This window comes from Dunckerocampus dactyliophorus, chromosome 12 (assembly GCF_027744805.1).
Source record: "Dunckerocampus dactyliophorus isolate RoL2022-P2 chromosome 12, RoL_Ddac_1.1, whole genome shotgun sequence".
Classification (NCBI taxonomy): Eukaryota; Metazoa; Chordata; class Actinopteri; order Syngnathiformes; family Syngnathidae; genus Dunckerocampus; species Dunckerocampus dactyliophorus.
This window is the reverse complement of record NC_072830.1, coordinates 18190185-18206686: the sequence shown is the minus strand read 5'-3', so window position 1 is coordinate 18206686 and position 16502 is coordinate 18190185. Positions and strand designations below refer to the sequence as shown.

Sequence of the window (16502 nt, the reverse complement as noted above, 5' to 3'; positions counted from 1 at the left end):
CAGCATAGTCCTCAGGTAAAAAAACGTTGAGGGCTTCCAAGCATGTAGCCGAGTCTTCCTAGCAATGTAGCCGAGTCTAATTTGAGAGTCAGTATCTACTGCTTTAGTCTGTGAGGATGTTTAGTTGATAGTGTGTGGAATCTCAAAGTTGACCAACATACTGTATGTGTTCATGTCTCTCATCAGGAATGTGGGCTATCGGCAAAATGGCAAAAAAGTGCAGTTTTCCTTTACGTTCTGTGGAACGCTCCTCCCCCTCATGTCTGAAAGGCCCCCCACACTCAAATGCCTTATTCCTGATCTTAAAACCAACTAATTCTCTGGAGTCACGTGGTCGTGTGTGTCCTTTTAGTTAATTATTTTATTTATTCAATTATTTTACTTATTTTAGTACTTTTAATTACTCTAATTAATCTCTTACTATTTTAAATGCATTGCTCTTATTTGCTCTACTAGTTTTATTGTCCTAACTGGTGAGTTACATGATATTTTTAAATTTTTACAATGTTATGCAGCGATTTTGAAGCTCTTTTTGTTTGTAAAATGTGTTATAGAAATATAGTGGTTTGTGTGGGATGAACTGGATCCATGCTTAATTTGGATTTAATTTCCCACCATAGACGTTTCAACAACTATTTAAACATTTTGAGGACATCAGCTGAGAGATTTGTTTGACCACCCCTCTGGGCGGGTTGAGTTTCTATCTTATCTATTGCTACACATTGTTTATTCTTTTCTCCCTCTATTAGAAAATGGGGACTAGTGTTACCCCTAATTTTTCAAGTATCTGAGCTTACACAGAACGACGTGAGCATTCCTTGGATCTCTGCGAGCAGCATCAGATGTGCACACTGTAGTATTGCACCTGTCCAAAACCTGAGAAACCTTTCAAACTGACGCCAATGTAGATTTCTTTATTCTCAACCTCAGACAAAACCAGCCATGGTCTCATACATTTAACCATCTGAATCTTGTAGAAAACCCACTATTTCATCCTGGAAATGTACTTGAAATTGATGCCATATTTGTTGGACTTTTGTCAAAATAGCAATTATTAAAATTAACCCTCAACAGACCTTCCGGTCCCTTCAGCAACACGACACTGAATGCAACACATTTATTCACTTCCTGTATTTCAAATACACTCTATTCTAGTTGAATACATCACAAAATTGTAGTCAAGTTTCAAATTTAGTCAGATTTCTTGTCACCGTAATTACTTGATTTGACATTCCTAATAAATAATATGAACTAGACATAACAAAACACAGTTTAATAATAGGTGAGTAGTGACAGCGAACTAAACAATGAATAAAAAGGACGAGTAAGTAATAAGTGTGGGAGTGATTAGACATAGCACTGACAAATGAAATAAAACTGAAAATAGCTGGATAATGGTGGAGTACTGGTAATGTAGCCACAAAAGAATAAAGACTAATAAGTGACAAGAAGGTAGAGTTAGAAGTGAGCGTAGTCGTGTTTCGACATAGCATTGTGTTTACAGTGTTTCAAGACTCTTCTTCCTTGTATTTTGCAAACATCAACTGCTTGTACTGTTTCTTGAAATCGCTCATCTTAGTGCCTTGTTTGAGTTCCTTGCTCAAGCCGTTCCATAATAGGATTCCACATACTGATACACTGAAGGTTTTTAGCATTGTTCTCTCATATATATGTTTTATGTTCAATTTTTCCCTGAGGTCATATTTCTCTTCTCTTGTCGAGAAGAATTGTATGACATTTTTAGGCAGCAGATCACTGTTTGCTTTTTGCATAATTTTAGCCGTTTGAAAATCAACTAGGTCATCAAATTTTAATAATTGTGATTTTTAGAAATAGAGGATTTGTAAGTTCTCGATACGCGGCGTCATGGATTATCCTAACTGATCTTTTTTGCAGTATCTCTAGCGAGTGAGTGTACTTTTATCGTTATTTCCCCCATATCTCCACACAATAAGTGTATGGTATGGTAATACCAGGGGCCAACAGAGAATATGGAGTTATTTTTCATCTACAGTTATAATGACCCCCAGAAATTTGTTTTCATTCACCCTTTCGACGTCCACGCCATCAATTTGATTGGCTGTGGAAGTAAATATATGCAAACAGAATCTTATCATTGGCTGGACTGTGTTCATCATTGTGTTATATGTTCTCCCCGCTTCTTGTTCCCTGTGGCTCACTGAGTTACACTGCAAAATGCAGGAAGTGAACAAACTATCAGCAATAGCAAGAAGGCATGGCTTCAGAAGGCCTAATGGCTGATGAGCTGCAGGTGTGCTGGCCAGCTGAGCAGGTGGGAGGAGACCAAGCACAGTGCAAATCATGACAGGTGGGCTTTCTAACAGTGTTACATGTATGCTGTACATTTTACCTGTACTATCACATATTTATAAATTATTATCGACTTATGGAGAAGAGATGTGTTTTCTGAGGAAAAAACAGTCAATTTTTGGATTTTAAAAAATCACTTTTTGAACAAATTTGCACAGCCCCAAATGCTGAATCGCGAATCTGCGGGAATCCACATAGTTAGTTTGCACAAACATTCCATCCATCTGATCCCTCCCACCACCTGCTAAATGTTAGAAACACATTGTGGCCTGCGACTCAAAGGTCAAAGGGTGGCTTTGACAAGTTACTACTCCGGGTCATATGTATGGGGGTAGCGTGTCCTTCTCCAGCATCCGTAGGGTCTGCCGGACGCCCTTCTCCACCCTGCGGAAGTGCAACTTTTTCCAGAGGCTCTGCTGCTGCTGACGTCCCCACTCCAGATCCCTGAGGAACACCTGCACAGGAGAACACTGCATGACTGATGATGACACAGCAATTCACCTTAAAGAATAACACCAAAGGCAGTGCACAAATCATAATTTTAAATAGTTGAATGATAAAACGAACTAAACAAAATGAAAGATACTGAAATGTGTTGAGGTCAGTTGGCTTGTTTCAACTACGTCAATCATTCACCGTTCACGACCTCACAAATTCACGCATCTGTGGTCAAAATATGATTTATTTATTTGAAAATAGGAGCTTTTTTTTTTAGGAGAAAACACATCTCATTCACAGCATCAAAGTATGTGATGATACAGATAAAATGTACAGTTAGAAGGCACTCAATGTTTACATGTTTATATATTTTATTCTTCACGGATCAAGTCAAGCGTTGAGATTTCGCACTTTGTTCGGCGGTCCTTCAATGCACCATAGTTAATGTGAGACGCAAAAGAGCAACTTATGTACTTACAACTTCTACACTATGACTCACATTACGTTTGTTCCCGATCATCGATCATTATTCAGAGACAGATTCAGCTATCTATTTTCAACATTCCAAACATTTTAAAATGTTCCAGCCCACAAATTCCCATTGCAATTAATAGGTATTTATCCACATTTAACAACTCATTCAAATCATTCCAACATGAAAACATTAAAGGCCAGGACATTTTTTCCATATTCCCAAAATTTCCACTTTCCCCAAACACAAATTCTCTATTGATCTTAAGAATTCTAACTAGTTCCACCTTCCACGTTTCTCAACCAGTTCAAACCAAAGCAACACCAAAACATTCATTCCGAGTTGTCCAGTTAAGAAATTCCCATTGAAATGAACTGAATTTTTTTTTTTACGTTTAACAACTTATTCAAACCAATATGAAAACAATCAGGACTTATGTTAAAAAAATTGTCCATATCCCCAAAATGTCCACTTTGCCCTGAAATCCCGCTTTTTCGAAAAGCAAATTCCTTTTGATATTCCAGGATCAAAACATTTAGCATTTAACAGATTTCCCACATATCAAAAATCTTCCCATAATTCCGCATATTCCATCTAGCATTTCAGTTCAGCTTCAGCATTCACATCAATTTCCACACAAATTGTTTTCCATAGTTCATTAATATTACTTCCTAATTGTACAATCAAACTGGAGGTTAAACAGCATCCCACAATGTACAGTATCGTCCTCGACCTCAAACCAAGGTTCTACTACATTGGCTAAACACAGTTTTATCACCCCAATTATGCAACCCCAGCACTGCTATCCACAGTTTCTTCAAGGTAGACATGCATGCAGCAAGTTTGACAAGGTTACCTTAAGCTGTTGTTGTACACGCTCCCTGTCCCAAGATGATGCATTTTCACGAATCACACTGAGAATTGGGTGCCAGTCCTCAGAGAGGTCAGAACCCTCAGTGACTGAGGCCAGGACCTTGACGCGCCGGCCACTGCCGCTGTGACTCTTGGGAACGCCCCGGACATACAGGGATTGTTTGCCAACATCACTCAGAGGGTTCAGGTACAAACTACACAAACACACAAAGTTGTCAGTTTTAATGATAAACCAGTTATGTGTTACTTAACGTGTGACAAAAATCCTCTTTGATCGCAACTATGTGAAGTTTGAGTTTATTGAACGGCATGGTTGCACTAACTCACTGCACTGTGTGAATACTGGGATGTTCCCTGCAGGCATCCACCAGGGCTAGAGCAACATTGTCGCCGATGTTGTTATAGGCAACGTTGAGCTCCTGGAGTCCCGTGTGCTGCTGAAGCCTCTCAGCCAGCTCGAGGGCCCCTTGGTCCCCAAGTCCTGTGTGCATCAGGGACAGATGCCTCAAAGACTGGTTCTCTGGAAGGGCCTGAAGTAGGGTGCAAGCTCCAGACTCCAGCAGAGGGTTGTCACACAGTCTGGAGTGCAGAGAGATTATATAGTGAGGCACTGATGGTATTTCATTCACATTCCCTTATTGATATTTAACCTAAAAGTCTGATTTTAAATTGTCCGATCCGATACTCAGGATTGGTATCAGTCCAATACTGGCCATATTTACTAAATCTAAAACTAAATAAAAAAAATCGTACCCCTTAATTTAAGGTTGTGCAACATGCCCTCAATAGAGACATCGCGGCTGCAACACACTATAGCACAGTAGTTAGCTGACACTGTTAGCCTAACGCCATTTCTTTACTGAAGAGTGGTGATAAGGGCCGAAAGCAAGCAGGTTCATTCTGTAATCGGGAAAACTACAAAATCAGGTAACTACTAGTGCAAGAGGTTCTAATTTAGGAACTACTGGTACTGCTTCCATCTGCAACCTTTGGCTTGTTTATACAAGCAGGTTTAGGCAGACCGGAAACATTTCAACCAGGTAGAAAAGTACAAAAATGCTATAAAGACCCACAATACAGTAAATCTCCGACTACTCACTGGGGTTACATCCAAGACCACCCGCAATTATCAAATAAACACCAGTAATTGAGAGGCCCATAAAATGATCTATTTTTGACACTCTAGTAACTCCTGGGCTATGCTGCTGGCTCCAACAAATGCTATACTGGCTCGCTCCTACCTCTCAAAAACACTCCTGCTAACATAAGGTGGACTTCTTATCTGGTATCGGATCAACATTTGCAATAAAAGTTATAATTATTAGATTAGATTCAGTTAGTGACGAAGGAAGCTATCAAGCTTATGCACTAGAGGTGATTCTCAACTGATTGGTCCCGTTTTCAGTGGGTCGCGAGTCTTTGCAAGAGCAAAAAAATAAAAAAAATAAAATCAGACAAAAATATGATGACAAGATGTATGTGAATGCACCTCGCATTCTTGTCTTTGCTATTTACTCGGTGCAGTCATTTTTATGACCGACTTTGAACGGGAGGGAGAGGATATAGAGTGGTGACTTCACATGGTGTCCGTGACTCAGGACATGGTGGGGTGACACACGGCTGCAGATATCTGCGCTTATGCACTCATCTTTGTCTGTTCACGGAGATGAAGTATTCAAAAACAGGTGCACCGCACCTCAATGTCGAGGCCAGGAGGTGGGGCAGACATGTAGCTGCTGGGTCCGAGTCACCTCCACGTATCGCTAACACGGCTGTTGTCGCCTATACTGTCCTATATATCCTCCGACTTTTGACTTTTAGGCAGACAGACCCCCACTTGAAATAAGTACAGGGTGGACCAAACGGTACACGTGTAAAACATCTGTACTGAATATAAGAAAAACAATACTAAATATAAATACTAATAATTCAAAACACAGGGGACGTGAAAAAAAATTCTATCTCCTAGGGGGAGCATGACAGAAAATAATTGAGAACCACTGCACTGCGGGTTCCGCGATTGGCTGGCGACCATTCCTCGGTGTATTCCGCCTCTCGCCCAAAGTACCCCTGCGAACATAATGAGGATATGCGGCATAGAAAATGGATGCATGCATTAAGGGTTGATGGTTCCTGCAGCCAAACCAGTTGAGAACCACTGTATTACTATGTGCTTCACACTTATTAAAGCATTGTAAAATGTATAGTTAATCACAACTAATGAATGATGATGATGAAATTCATAAACTTGCAAAGTGACTGACTTGCTCCTTTTCTGTGGATGGGGCGCCACCAGAAGGAAGTACAAGGTACGGCCAAAAGCACTCAGCCACTCAAACCTCAACCCCATGTATTGTATTCTGTATTACTGTGCAGTTATGACATTTTATGCTTTATTATCACATATTTATTTTTACAGACTTAGGATGAATAAGATGGGTTTTCTGCAAAAACAACAACAAAGAAACTGCTTACTTTTGGAGAGAAAAAGCACAGATGGGCGCGTTTTTGTGCATATTAGTTGATTTTTTTTAATCAAAGCGTGGCTCTGATTACTTTAGATTTTAAAAAAAATCTGCGAATATGCGGGGACCCGCTGTACTAGAAGTCTGGCATAGACCAGGAGGTGTCCTACTGATGCAATCTGATGATAACCACACATGCTACTTTGCATATTAGTAAACATGAAAACTGTTGAAGAAAAATGAATCAAATAAGAAAAAAGCCTTATTCAGAAAAGTTTTGCCTTACTGTAGAGTTCTAATTGAAATTTTGGGGTCTAGGAGCAGATCTCGCAGGAAGATGCAGGAGTCAGGACCAAGGCTATTATACTGCAGACTGAGAACAACAGAGACAGGCAGAGGCAACAATCACAACACACAGCAAACACATGCTGGAGTAATGCGAGGGTCATCACAGGTTAAGGAGTAACTTCGATAGTGCGAATGTCCTAGCATGTTGCTAAACAGTAATGGTGGCCGTATTAAGCTATAAACAAAAAGCCTGTCTAGCAAAATATAGTACTTTAGCACATTGTATGTAGGTCAACGTCCATTCTTTGCAACATTGCAACACTGAATACAAATACCAGGGTAAGAGTGGAATAGAATTTAGAAAAACATAAAAACTACAAGAGGTTTTTGATCTACATATGAGTTCCGTTCCAACATTGTAAGTATCTTCCTGAGCAGGGCATATGCAGGGACGAGAAGCAGTGCCAGATGATCCGACATGCCCAGGTGTGGGAGGGTTACAGCTCTGTATGCTTTCTCGGGTTGGGATATACAGCACTAGATCTAATGTGTTCTTCTGTCTGATAGAGCACTGTCGTAAATTAGGGGGTGTGGTCTTCAGGCAAGCTTGGTTAAAGTCTGCAGCAACAATAAAAAGTGCCATTGGATGAGCGGGCATTTGTTTGTTGGTTTACAGTGATATACAACTGAGAGAGAGATAACATTAGCATCTGGTCAAATGCACCCAGCAGTCTGCACAGAACAATCATTGTTCCTAGGTCTGGGGAACAATGGGTGTGTTTGACAACAGTCCACATGTACTGTACATTAATACAGTTTCTTTGCTCTTCTGGTAACTTTTATTCCTGCGGAGGTGGCATGAGGTGACCAGTTAGTTGTTGGAATCCAGGATAGTGGGATGATAGCAGGATGATAACTGATGATAACCAGCATACTGCTGTCTCGAGGGTTCTGGCTGTTGGTCATCAGGAACTCCAGTTTGTCTGTTGTGGATGATGAATATGGCATTAGTGAGGATGATGCTTCGTAGATGTGTTTTGTAGGGGTGTTTCTTCCGCCTCGCTACAGTAGTAGGCCGGCTCTGCAACCTCGCAGCTGCCTTCGCTCCCTGCACTCCCGTACTCAGTTATCTGATTACAATTACACTGATCATGGACACATTACGGGGGATCTTTCAGCCAGGTCACAAGCTGCTGTTGGTGGCCCCATTTTGGTTTATTCTCCTGCACAGTCTCTGTCACAACTGAGCAAAACACTTTAGGGAACTCCACTCCTTGTCAGTGATCGACTCATGCTGAGGTGAATCCTGAGTGCCTGTGAATAACCTTAAGGCCCAAAGGTATTGCCAAGCTCTCATATCAGCCATGCCATCCATGGCAGTGATGATGACTAGTCACTCATAAGGCCCTTTGTTGAAAGTACTGTACCTACAGGCGTGCGTAAGTCAGGAGAAGCTATGCCCATTCTAAGCAGTTTTTTGTTGAGGGTGGCTCCTTTCCATCTGGAGCTCTGAGAGCGGTGTCCCAGGAGGTCTTATGTGCAGCAGTCTCACGAACATCACCGCGCACCGTCCATTCAGCGCTGGGCTCTTTCAGATGTCAATCACTCCTACTTCGCTGCAAGCATATGTTATCACTGTTGGCATAGGTCATCTAGTTCTTGAAGTACCGTCCCTAGGATGAAATGTAGCATATGTAACCGAGGTTCTATGAATCCTTCAGGCCCATCAAGGTGTTCAGTCACCCACAATCCAGTGTCCTGTCCACATGCTACATGTGAAATAATGATTGTGTCACAACTTAAATTGAGCACCAATTAGTTAGTATGCATGCACAAACCCTTCTCAACCAGCTAAAACAAGACCTTCACTGCAAACAACACAAAAAGAAGATTTAGTATGTCTCACTTGAGGATCCGAGCATGTCTAAAGGCAGGCCACAACATTTGAAGCATGTCCCGAGTCAGGAGACAGGAGGAGAGGTCCAACTCTTCCAGTTGATAACTGTAAAACACCAAAGGTATTTTTTGAAAATGTTTGCCAGTCTCTCATACATGCAACAATCGCAATATCAGGTACAATTGCACAATATACGCAGATTAAGAGCTGTATTAAAAAAAGAGCCTTCATAAGTGCATACTGTCGAAGCATTTATTTAGCAATGGTTTGTCTAGGGGTGCAACGATTGCTCGAATAATTCAAGTATCTCGATTACAAAAAAAAATCAAGGATTTTTTTCTGCCTCGAGGAATCGCTTACGTCACTCACGCGCACTTATATTGTATACAGTACCACAACAGCAGACCTTATATGTTGCATCATCTCCTCCCGACTGGAGCGGATGATCCGAGACAAGGTTAAATTCACGTAGCGCAAATCAGTGAGATGAATGTTATTGTACCTGACTAACATAACGTTAGCCGTGTGGAGGGCTAGCTTTCCTTTAATTATGACTACTGTCGAATGTGTGGCAGTTTGGCGGTGGGTATATTAATCAGTCGCCTTGCTCAGTATTTGGAGATAGTTGAGCATTTTGGCAGCTATATTCGCGACTATTAAGCGGCCCTCTTTAGGAGCCACTCTGCTTACCGTACGGAGTTAGGGGAGGCGCTAGTCCAGCTAACAAAGCTCTAGCTAGCTTACCACAGGCGCCAGAATCACCTTTCTGGTGGTAATAAACAGAAACGTACAGTAAGCACTTTGTTTCTGGTACTCGAAAATAAGAACTCTCATGGATAATAAATGATGTACAAGGTCATTGGCACAATTCAATATCGACGTCGCTGCCTTGCTGAAACAAAAAGAGCAGATGAGGGACAGCTGAAAGAGAAAGGGGGTAAATACATCTTCTTTTGGGAGGGCATGTCCAGCCAGGAGAAGAGATTGCATGGCGTTGGTTTTACCATCGTCAACGGCCTTCTGGAAACTATGCCAGACTCCCCGGTGCCTTTGGCCTACGCTCCTACATTGGATCCCGAAGACATTCTGAAGGAATTAGTGGCGTTTTGCAATTTCAGTGCACGGGTCGGAAGGAATCGTGAAATGACTGTGCTAACCAATTCACCATCAGAAGTGGCAGTGTTAGGTGTATTATGGTTTTGTCTTAGAAAATTTGACAAATATATGCAGTATACAGTAGACGTTTGTGAAGTTTAGATGCCATACTGGATAAGCCAAAACTTACCTCGAAGGGGCGCATGAGAGCACAGAACTCAACACAAAGCATTTGAGCGAGGTCATGCGTATGTTGTGAAGGCGGATCGCTCTGATTGAAGCCAGGACCTCTGCAGTCAGTCTGGGATTTTGAAATTCGTACAGAAGGACCAACAGATCCATCAACTCCTCTGGTGGCTGTGGTTTGTTGAGTTCTGATGTCAAAAATGCAATTTGTTACTTTAAAAGACTTCAGTTTACACTTGCTTGTTTTCTTCAGTTGGGTGGAGTGCGTGGAGTGCTTGTTCAGCAGCGATACCGACCCACAATTGCACTTAAAATTATTCAACAACCATTGTGAAATATACTAACTTTTATTACAAAAATACCGACCATTTCATATGTTGAGTATTTGAATTTTTTGTTTTTGTTGGTTTATTTTTTTTTCAAACTACTGCAATGTCCTACTACACTTTAATATAAATTCCATATAAAATGTTTTCTGCATTTAAAACTATAACTGCAAAACTACAAAAAAGTGTTTGGGTGTCCGGAATGGATTGATTGGTTGGTTGATTGATTATTTCTTATGGGATAAATTGATTATGCTAGAGGATGTTTTGGTTTGAGTTGGACCTTCTGGAACGGATCAATGACGCTAACCAAGGTTCCACTGTATAATACTACACAACAGGAGCATTCAAACTTGATCCACCGGAAAATTGAAGTTTTCTATGCCGCTTATCCTCACTAGGGTCGCAGGGGTATGCTGGAGCCTATCCCAGCTGACTTCGGGCGACAGGCGGGGTACACCCTGGACTGGTCGCCAGCCAATCGCAGGGCACATATAGACAAACAACCATTCACACTCACATTCATACCTATGGACAATTTAGAGTCTCCAGTTAACCTAACATGCATGTTTTTGGAATGTGGGAGGAAACCGGAGTACTTGGAGAAAAGTCATACACGCACGGGGAGAACATGCAAACTCCACACAGAGATGCCCAGGTGGAGATTCGAACCCAGATCTTCCCAATCTCCTGACTGTGTAGCCAACATGCTAACCATTAGTCCACCGCCACATGTCTGTACCGAGCCAAAATAATTTAGTTGATAGATTTATTTACTGGTAGATATAATTCTTACTTATCAATAAAAACATATAACATCGCGTGCACATTGTAAGATAAAAATGAAATAGAAGTAGCCTAACGTAAAGAATATCTTACCTCTGACAAGGTATTTCCGAAGAGCTCGTGTAATCTGAGCCACAGTAGAACTCTGGATGCTACATCCAAGTTGCTGAAGAAGGACACGGTTACCGTAATGCAGCAGTCCACCCATAAAGATAGGGTAGAGCTCAAAAGGCTGAGCCTCACTCTGCTGTTGCGATGGCGGGCCGTGTACTCCCAGGAGGCTTTGCTCCACCTGATCAAGAACATCTTCGTTGTGGCTATCCTCCTTGCGGAACATCTCAGCAGCCATCGTCCTCGCAATGTTGCCCTTGCTCTTAGTGCTGATTTTCTCATAAAGTTTTGGGAAAAGCTTAAGTAGGTTAAAGACGGCAAAGATTCTGAGAGGGATGAACTTGGAAAAGATATTCACAATAGCACTAACATCCTCAGTTGCCTGACCGATGGCCACAGATACCTGCTTGGTCAGCTTCTCCAGAGCTGATTTATTCTCACCTAGAACCACATAGAGGGCTGCCAGGTACTCCTGCATGGCAGGAACGGCAAACACATATCGCCTCTCGTCATGCTCACTGAGCTCTGCTGGCAAATGCTTGGAACTTTCAACACAGGGAGCCAAGAAGAAGTCAAGTACATCCGTTCTGAACACAGCCAGCTGACGTAGCTCCTCGTCCGTTTTGGTCTTTCCTCCGATCCATTGCTCCAGCTCCTTTTCTGAGAAGGACGTGCGTTTGTATGTCACGCCATCATAAGCGAGTTTGCCAACCGTGCGGACGACATACAACATCAAAGAACTGTGTTGATCCTGATTTGGTGGACTTGCCCCAGTTGCTTTTCCCAGTACTTCCCCTCCAAAGTTGAGCCTCAGGAAACTGGTGTATATGCCAGTCAGTGTGCGAATGGGTGCCATGGCATCCGTGAAATGCAGGAAGTGCAGCGTGGCACACGTGAGCCAGCAGTAGGAGGGCAGAAAACAGGCTGCAGCCAACTGGCTCTCCCTCTGCAGGTTGAGGTAAAGCAGCTCGACAAGAGCCTGAGCTTCATGTGCCTGTGCGGGTTCCCCACTTTGCTGCAGCAGGCGACTGGTGAAGTAGGCACGCTGGCGGTTTGGGTCATTGAAGCCACAAATCTGGGCATAGCGATTAACATATTTCGGAGGGATGCGGTCCAAGGCAGACAGCCTAGTGGTCACCAAGATACTGGCCTGAGAAACATACAATAAACAGATGATTAATTCATGGTGATTCAACAAATCCACTCTCTGCAACAACTGAATGAACATAAAAACAAAGACTTTTAAATAAAGTAAGCAGCATATTGATGATAAAATTCCATATTGACCTGAATATAGATAGATAATCCTGAATATAGACCCGTTTTGGACACATATACTTAAGAATATACGTAGATGCAAGCGTCTTCGCCACACACATACACAAGAATGCACAAGGAACAGTGCGCAGGAATACGGCGGGAATCAAATATTACAGCGAGCGTTTTGTGAGGTCTGATTTTTTTGAGAAGGCATTTTTGTGGTGCAAATGTATTAATCATATTGTTTTGATAAGCCAAACTCTTTACTTAACTGTCCCCAGCAACTAAGTGGAACTACGTTCTTCATCACATAAATCTGACCAGAACTGGACGGAGACCAAGTGGGGGGTAAGTCGCTGTTATTGGACTACAATGCTGATGGGGATGTCATGCAACTTCATGTCAAAAACTCTGAACTGTACCTTTAAAATTGGCATCCTAACTCCTTTGTTGTTTGCTAACAGGGAGAGCTAGAGCTACTATGTTCTACTACCAACAAGTAACACAGGTTAGTCTTAATAAATTTACACATAAGAATCCATTAAATAACGCTGGCAACAATACAATTTGGAAAGCTGCACGTTTCCACATGGCACAAACATCTGTAGAAGAACAAAGTAAAGTGCACAGTATGACACTCTAGACTAATACAGTCAGTGAAGTTCTAAACGGAGCTCATTTAGTTCGTCTACCATTGCTTATTATTTTGCTACAGGTACGCTAGCTGCATGAGACTCTACCCCAAACATACAACACTTTACAATCACGGCAACTTGCATATTTCCACTTGGAAAGCAAAACTTGGAACTAATTCCAGAGCGCGCACATGCTGAGCACGACATCATCACTCACGCACCGATAGTACTATTGGCAGAAAATCCGATACCGATATGAATGATATCCATTTTTATGCCAATATTGGCCGATAAGAACAATTGGCCGATATTATCCTTACATCACCACTTACAATCTTTGAGACACTTTTTTGGAGCGGGTCTCACTGTCCAGGTCACTGGTCTGTGTGAGTGGCAGGATGAAAAGCTCTGACTCACTTGGGGAGAAGTCTGAGAACCTGCTTGATTGCACGCCCAAAGATAAGGCGGGCGCTCTTTTTGTGAAAGAAGGAAAAAAATTCTGGGGTAGAAATTTTGTTTTATTATATTCGGGTCAATATGGTATTTGACGCTGTGTTACCTCGGGGAGCAGGTACTTGCGCAGCAGGTTGACCACAACTGCACCTGCAGGCAGAGCCTCATTTGGGTCACTGCAGAGCTCCGTGGATCCAATCCGGAAGTCAAGTTTCATCTTTTCCATGCCATTAAATAAGAAAAGAACATCCTTAGCCTGGTTTCCATCCCCACTCAGGAGAGGGTGTCTTTTCAAGTGAAGGTACTTCCTAGTCACCAGGTCCCTCAGAGATGCAACCCTGGGGAAGACAAATCAGAAACAACAAAATGAAAACAGTTCAGTAGAGCGGTCCATTAACCTGAAGCTTACGGGCTCAGTCCCCACTTTCTTTCCCTGCTGGCCTGTCGAACTACAGGTGGTCCTCGTGTTACAACGTTTCTCGCACTGATAAGTGATTAATACTAAAGAAAAAGGGAACTAGTTACATGCGCGCGGCGGAAGAATAGGTGGGCGGAATAACGTGTAGTCGTGCATTGCTAGACTGAGGAAGGACAACGTCACTTTTGTTCTTTTTTCCCTTCTTTTTCCTTCTTTATGTTTCCCGTGAGGCAGACTCCTCTGTGCGGTGCGTCAAAGAAAAATAAACTGAAAGTGATAAGTGAAGAGAAATTAGGTATCGTAAAATGCTTACAAAGTGAAGAAACGCAGATTAACACTGGTCGCATGCGAGGTCCAAGCCGCTCAAACCCCGCCACCATCACCAAAGATAAAGATGGTATCCTTGAACATGTCAAAGGAAATGGACAGTGATAACTAAGCAGCATAGGGGAAACATCCTCCTCCCGGTAAGCCTTTCTCTCCCTTCCTCGCAACGCTCCTTCCAGTGCGCAAGACAACCACAGGGATAAAAGTAAGGAGTTGTTCTCTTTATTTTGATGATTTCATTTACTTCCTGTATTTAATTTTTTATTACTGTATTTTATATGTCCTTCATGTGCTGTGTCTTAGGTGCGGTGACTTAGTTGTTCATCAGATAAAAGTTCCGATTTACACAATAACTTGATTTCCATCACCATCATAGGAACTCCACTCATACGTCGACCAGGACCTCCTGTATCCTTGAGCCGGATACTGAACCCCAGTTATTCCCGAAACTATGAATGAATAAGTTATTAATTTTCGTTCTATCCTCATTAACCTTGATGGTACTGTAGACAAGACAATATCAAATATAAAAGAAGTCAATTTTACCATTACATACTCAAGTGTGAGTATCAGTTTCATCCTAAAAAATAATCCGTATAATACCGCAATACAACACACATAACAAACTGTACTGTTCAGCTGACACCACCCAGTTTTGAATCATTACATTTTAGGGTCGGAGGATCAAAGCATGCAAAACTGAAACACTGTACTCAACTGATACGGCAGATAAAGTTCATCCATCCATATTTACACTTTCATTTTGCATTGGATGTGCTCACAACCAGTGTCTTATTTTTAAAGCTAAGGAATCATCTTGGTCAGCTTGTCATTGTAATAGAAAAATAAAATGGCTGAATGTAAATAAAAAATGATATGCGTTATACCGCATATGTTGACGTTTACCTTGTGCAGTACATTGAAAGATCCAAAACCATGTGAATCTGCTTGCGCTTCTAGTATTCAAAGGGTCACCAAGAGACAAGTTACTATCTTGTGAAAAATAATCAACTCCAAAGGGCCGCTGGCAACGCTTGCATTGGGTTCTGTTTGTTTTTGCATCGCTGCCATAGTCCCCTGCCTTTTGTCTTTATGGTTTGATTCTAGCTGACTGCTAACTGACTTTTGGAATTTGACACCTGGTCCACCTGTTCATTTTGTCACACTGAACCAAACTAGCAACGGGCCTGAACTAGATTTATAATCTAAGGGCAGAAGTCAGCATGTCTATAAATCAGCGTTTCCCCTATCGGTACATTTGCCTCCTGCCATCCAAGTCTTTCTAATCCTTTCTATTCTAAAAGTTTGTGAAATGTAACAGTGGAGGAGCTATCATAATACAGATGGTTACGCGATAGGCGCCTATGCAGGTGTGCACGTGTTGGTGTCGATGACCCCCGTGCTCATTAATAACCTGTACCTGAAGAGAAAACTCACACAAGTACGAGGAGGGCAACTGTTACCTACATTAAAAAAAAAAAAAGCCTTACTTTGTCAGCTCGCCAAGATCCTCACAAGAGAACGGAATCAGGAGCTTGAAGTGGCTCAGTGTGGTCCCAGCGCACCAATCCAGCACCAGTTTTCGGACAACTGTGCTTTTTCCTGTGCCCACGGCCCCGTACAGCAATACATTGACTCCTCTGTCCTTGCTCCGGTCTTCAGTGAGCTCAAAAAGCTGTTCCACACCAACAGAGGTGCCGGAGGAAGCCTGGACTTTCAGGGGGGAGCCGAGGAGTCCTGCTCTTTCCTCTGGCTTCCTCTCCAGGATCAGCGGATCCACATGCATGGTCTCCGGACTAAAGTAACCGCCAAACTGCTTCTCCTCCTGGGGAAGGTGGCTGAACCATAGGAACAGCTTTCTCTTGTGGATCTCAATCTGATCTACAGTAAGAGAATAACATGGAATGCTTTGGATTGTGCCATTGTATTAAACACAGTGCCCTCCAGAAGTATTGCAACAGTGAGGTCAATTTCTGTATTTTTGCTGTAGATCAGTGATCCCCAACCCTGGGTACCGGGCCGTGGGTCATTTGGTACCGGGCCGCACAGAAAGAAAAAATAATTTCCATTATTTCATTTTTTTTTTGTTTTATTTTGAAAAGTGGCCGGATTCTCTCTGTTACATCCGTCTCACTTGACGC

General features: G+C 42.2%; 1 protein-coding gene across 2 annotated transcripts in view; it reads right to left on the bottom strand.

The window, feature by feature from the left end:
• Nucleotides 1-655: 655 nt before the first annotated feature.
• Nucleotides 656-16502, bottom strand: part of nlrx1 (NLR family member X1) — a 24835-nt gene continuing 8988 nt past the window's right edge. For both annotated transcript variants that reach the window (XM_054794053.1, XM_054794052.1), the window contains exons 5-13: nucleotides 15852-16242; nucleotides 13723-13954; nucleotides 11251-12418; nucleotides 10050-10233; nucleotides 8774-8869; nucleotides 6866-6952; nucleotides 4442-4693; nucleotides 4098-4308; nucleotides 656-2786 (exon numbers count right to left, since the gene is read on the bottom strand). In XM_054794053.1, the coding sequence (XP_054650028.1) occupies nucleotides 2649-2786; nucleotides 4098-4308; nucleotides 4442-4693; nucleotides 6866-6952; nucleotides 8774-8869; nucleotides 10050-10233; nucleotides 11251-12418; nucleotides 13723-13954; nucleotides 15852-16242 (2759 nt within the window). In that variant the 3' untranslated portion in view covers nucleotides 656-2648. The remainder of the gene's footprint in view (nucleotides 2787-4097; nucleotides 4309-4441; nucleotides 4694-6865; nucleotides 6953-8773; nucleotides 8870-10049; nucleotides 10234-11250; nucleotides 12419-13722; nucleotides 13955-15851; nucleotides 16243-16502) is intronic.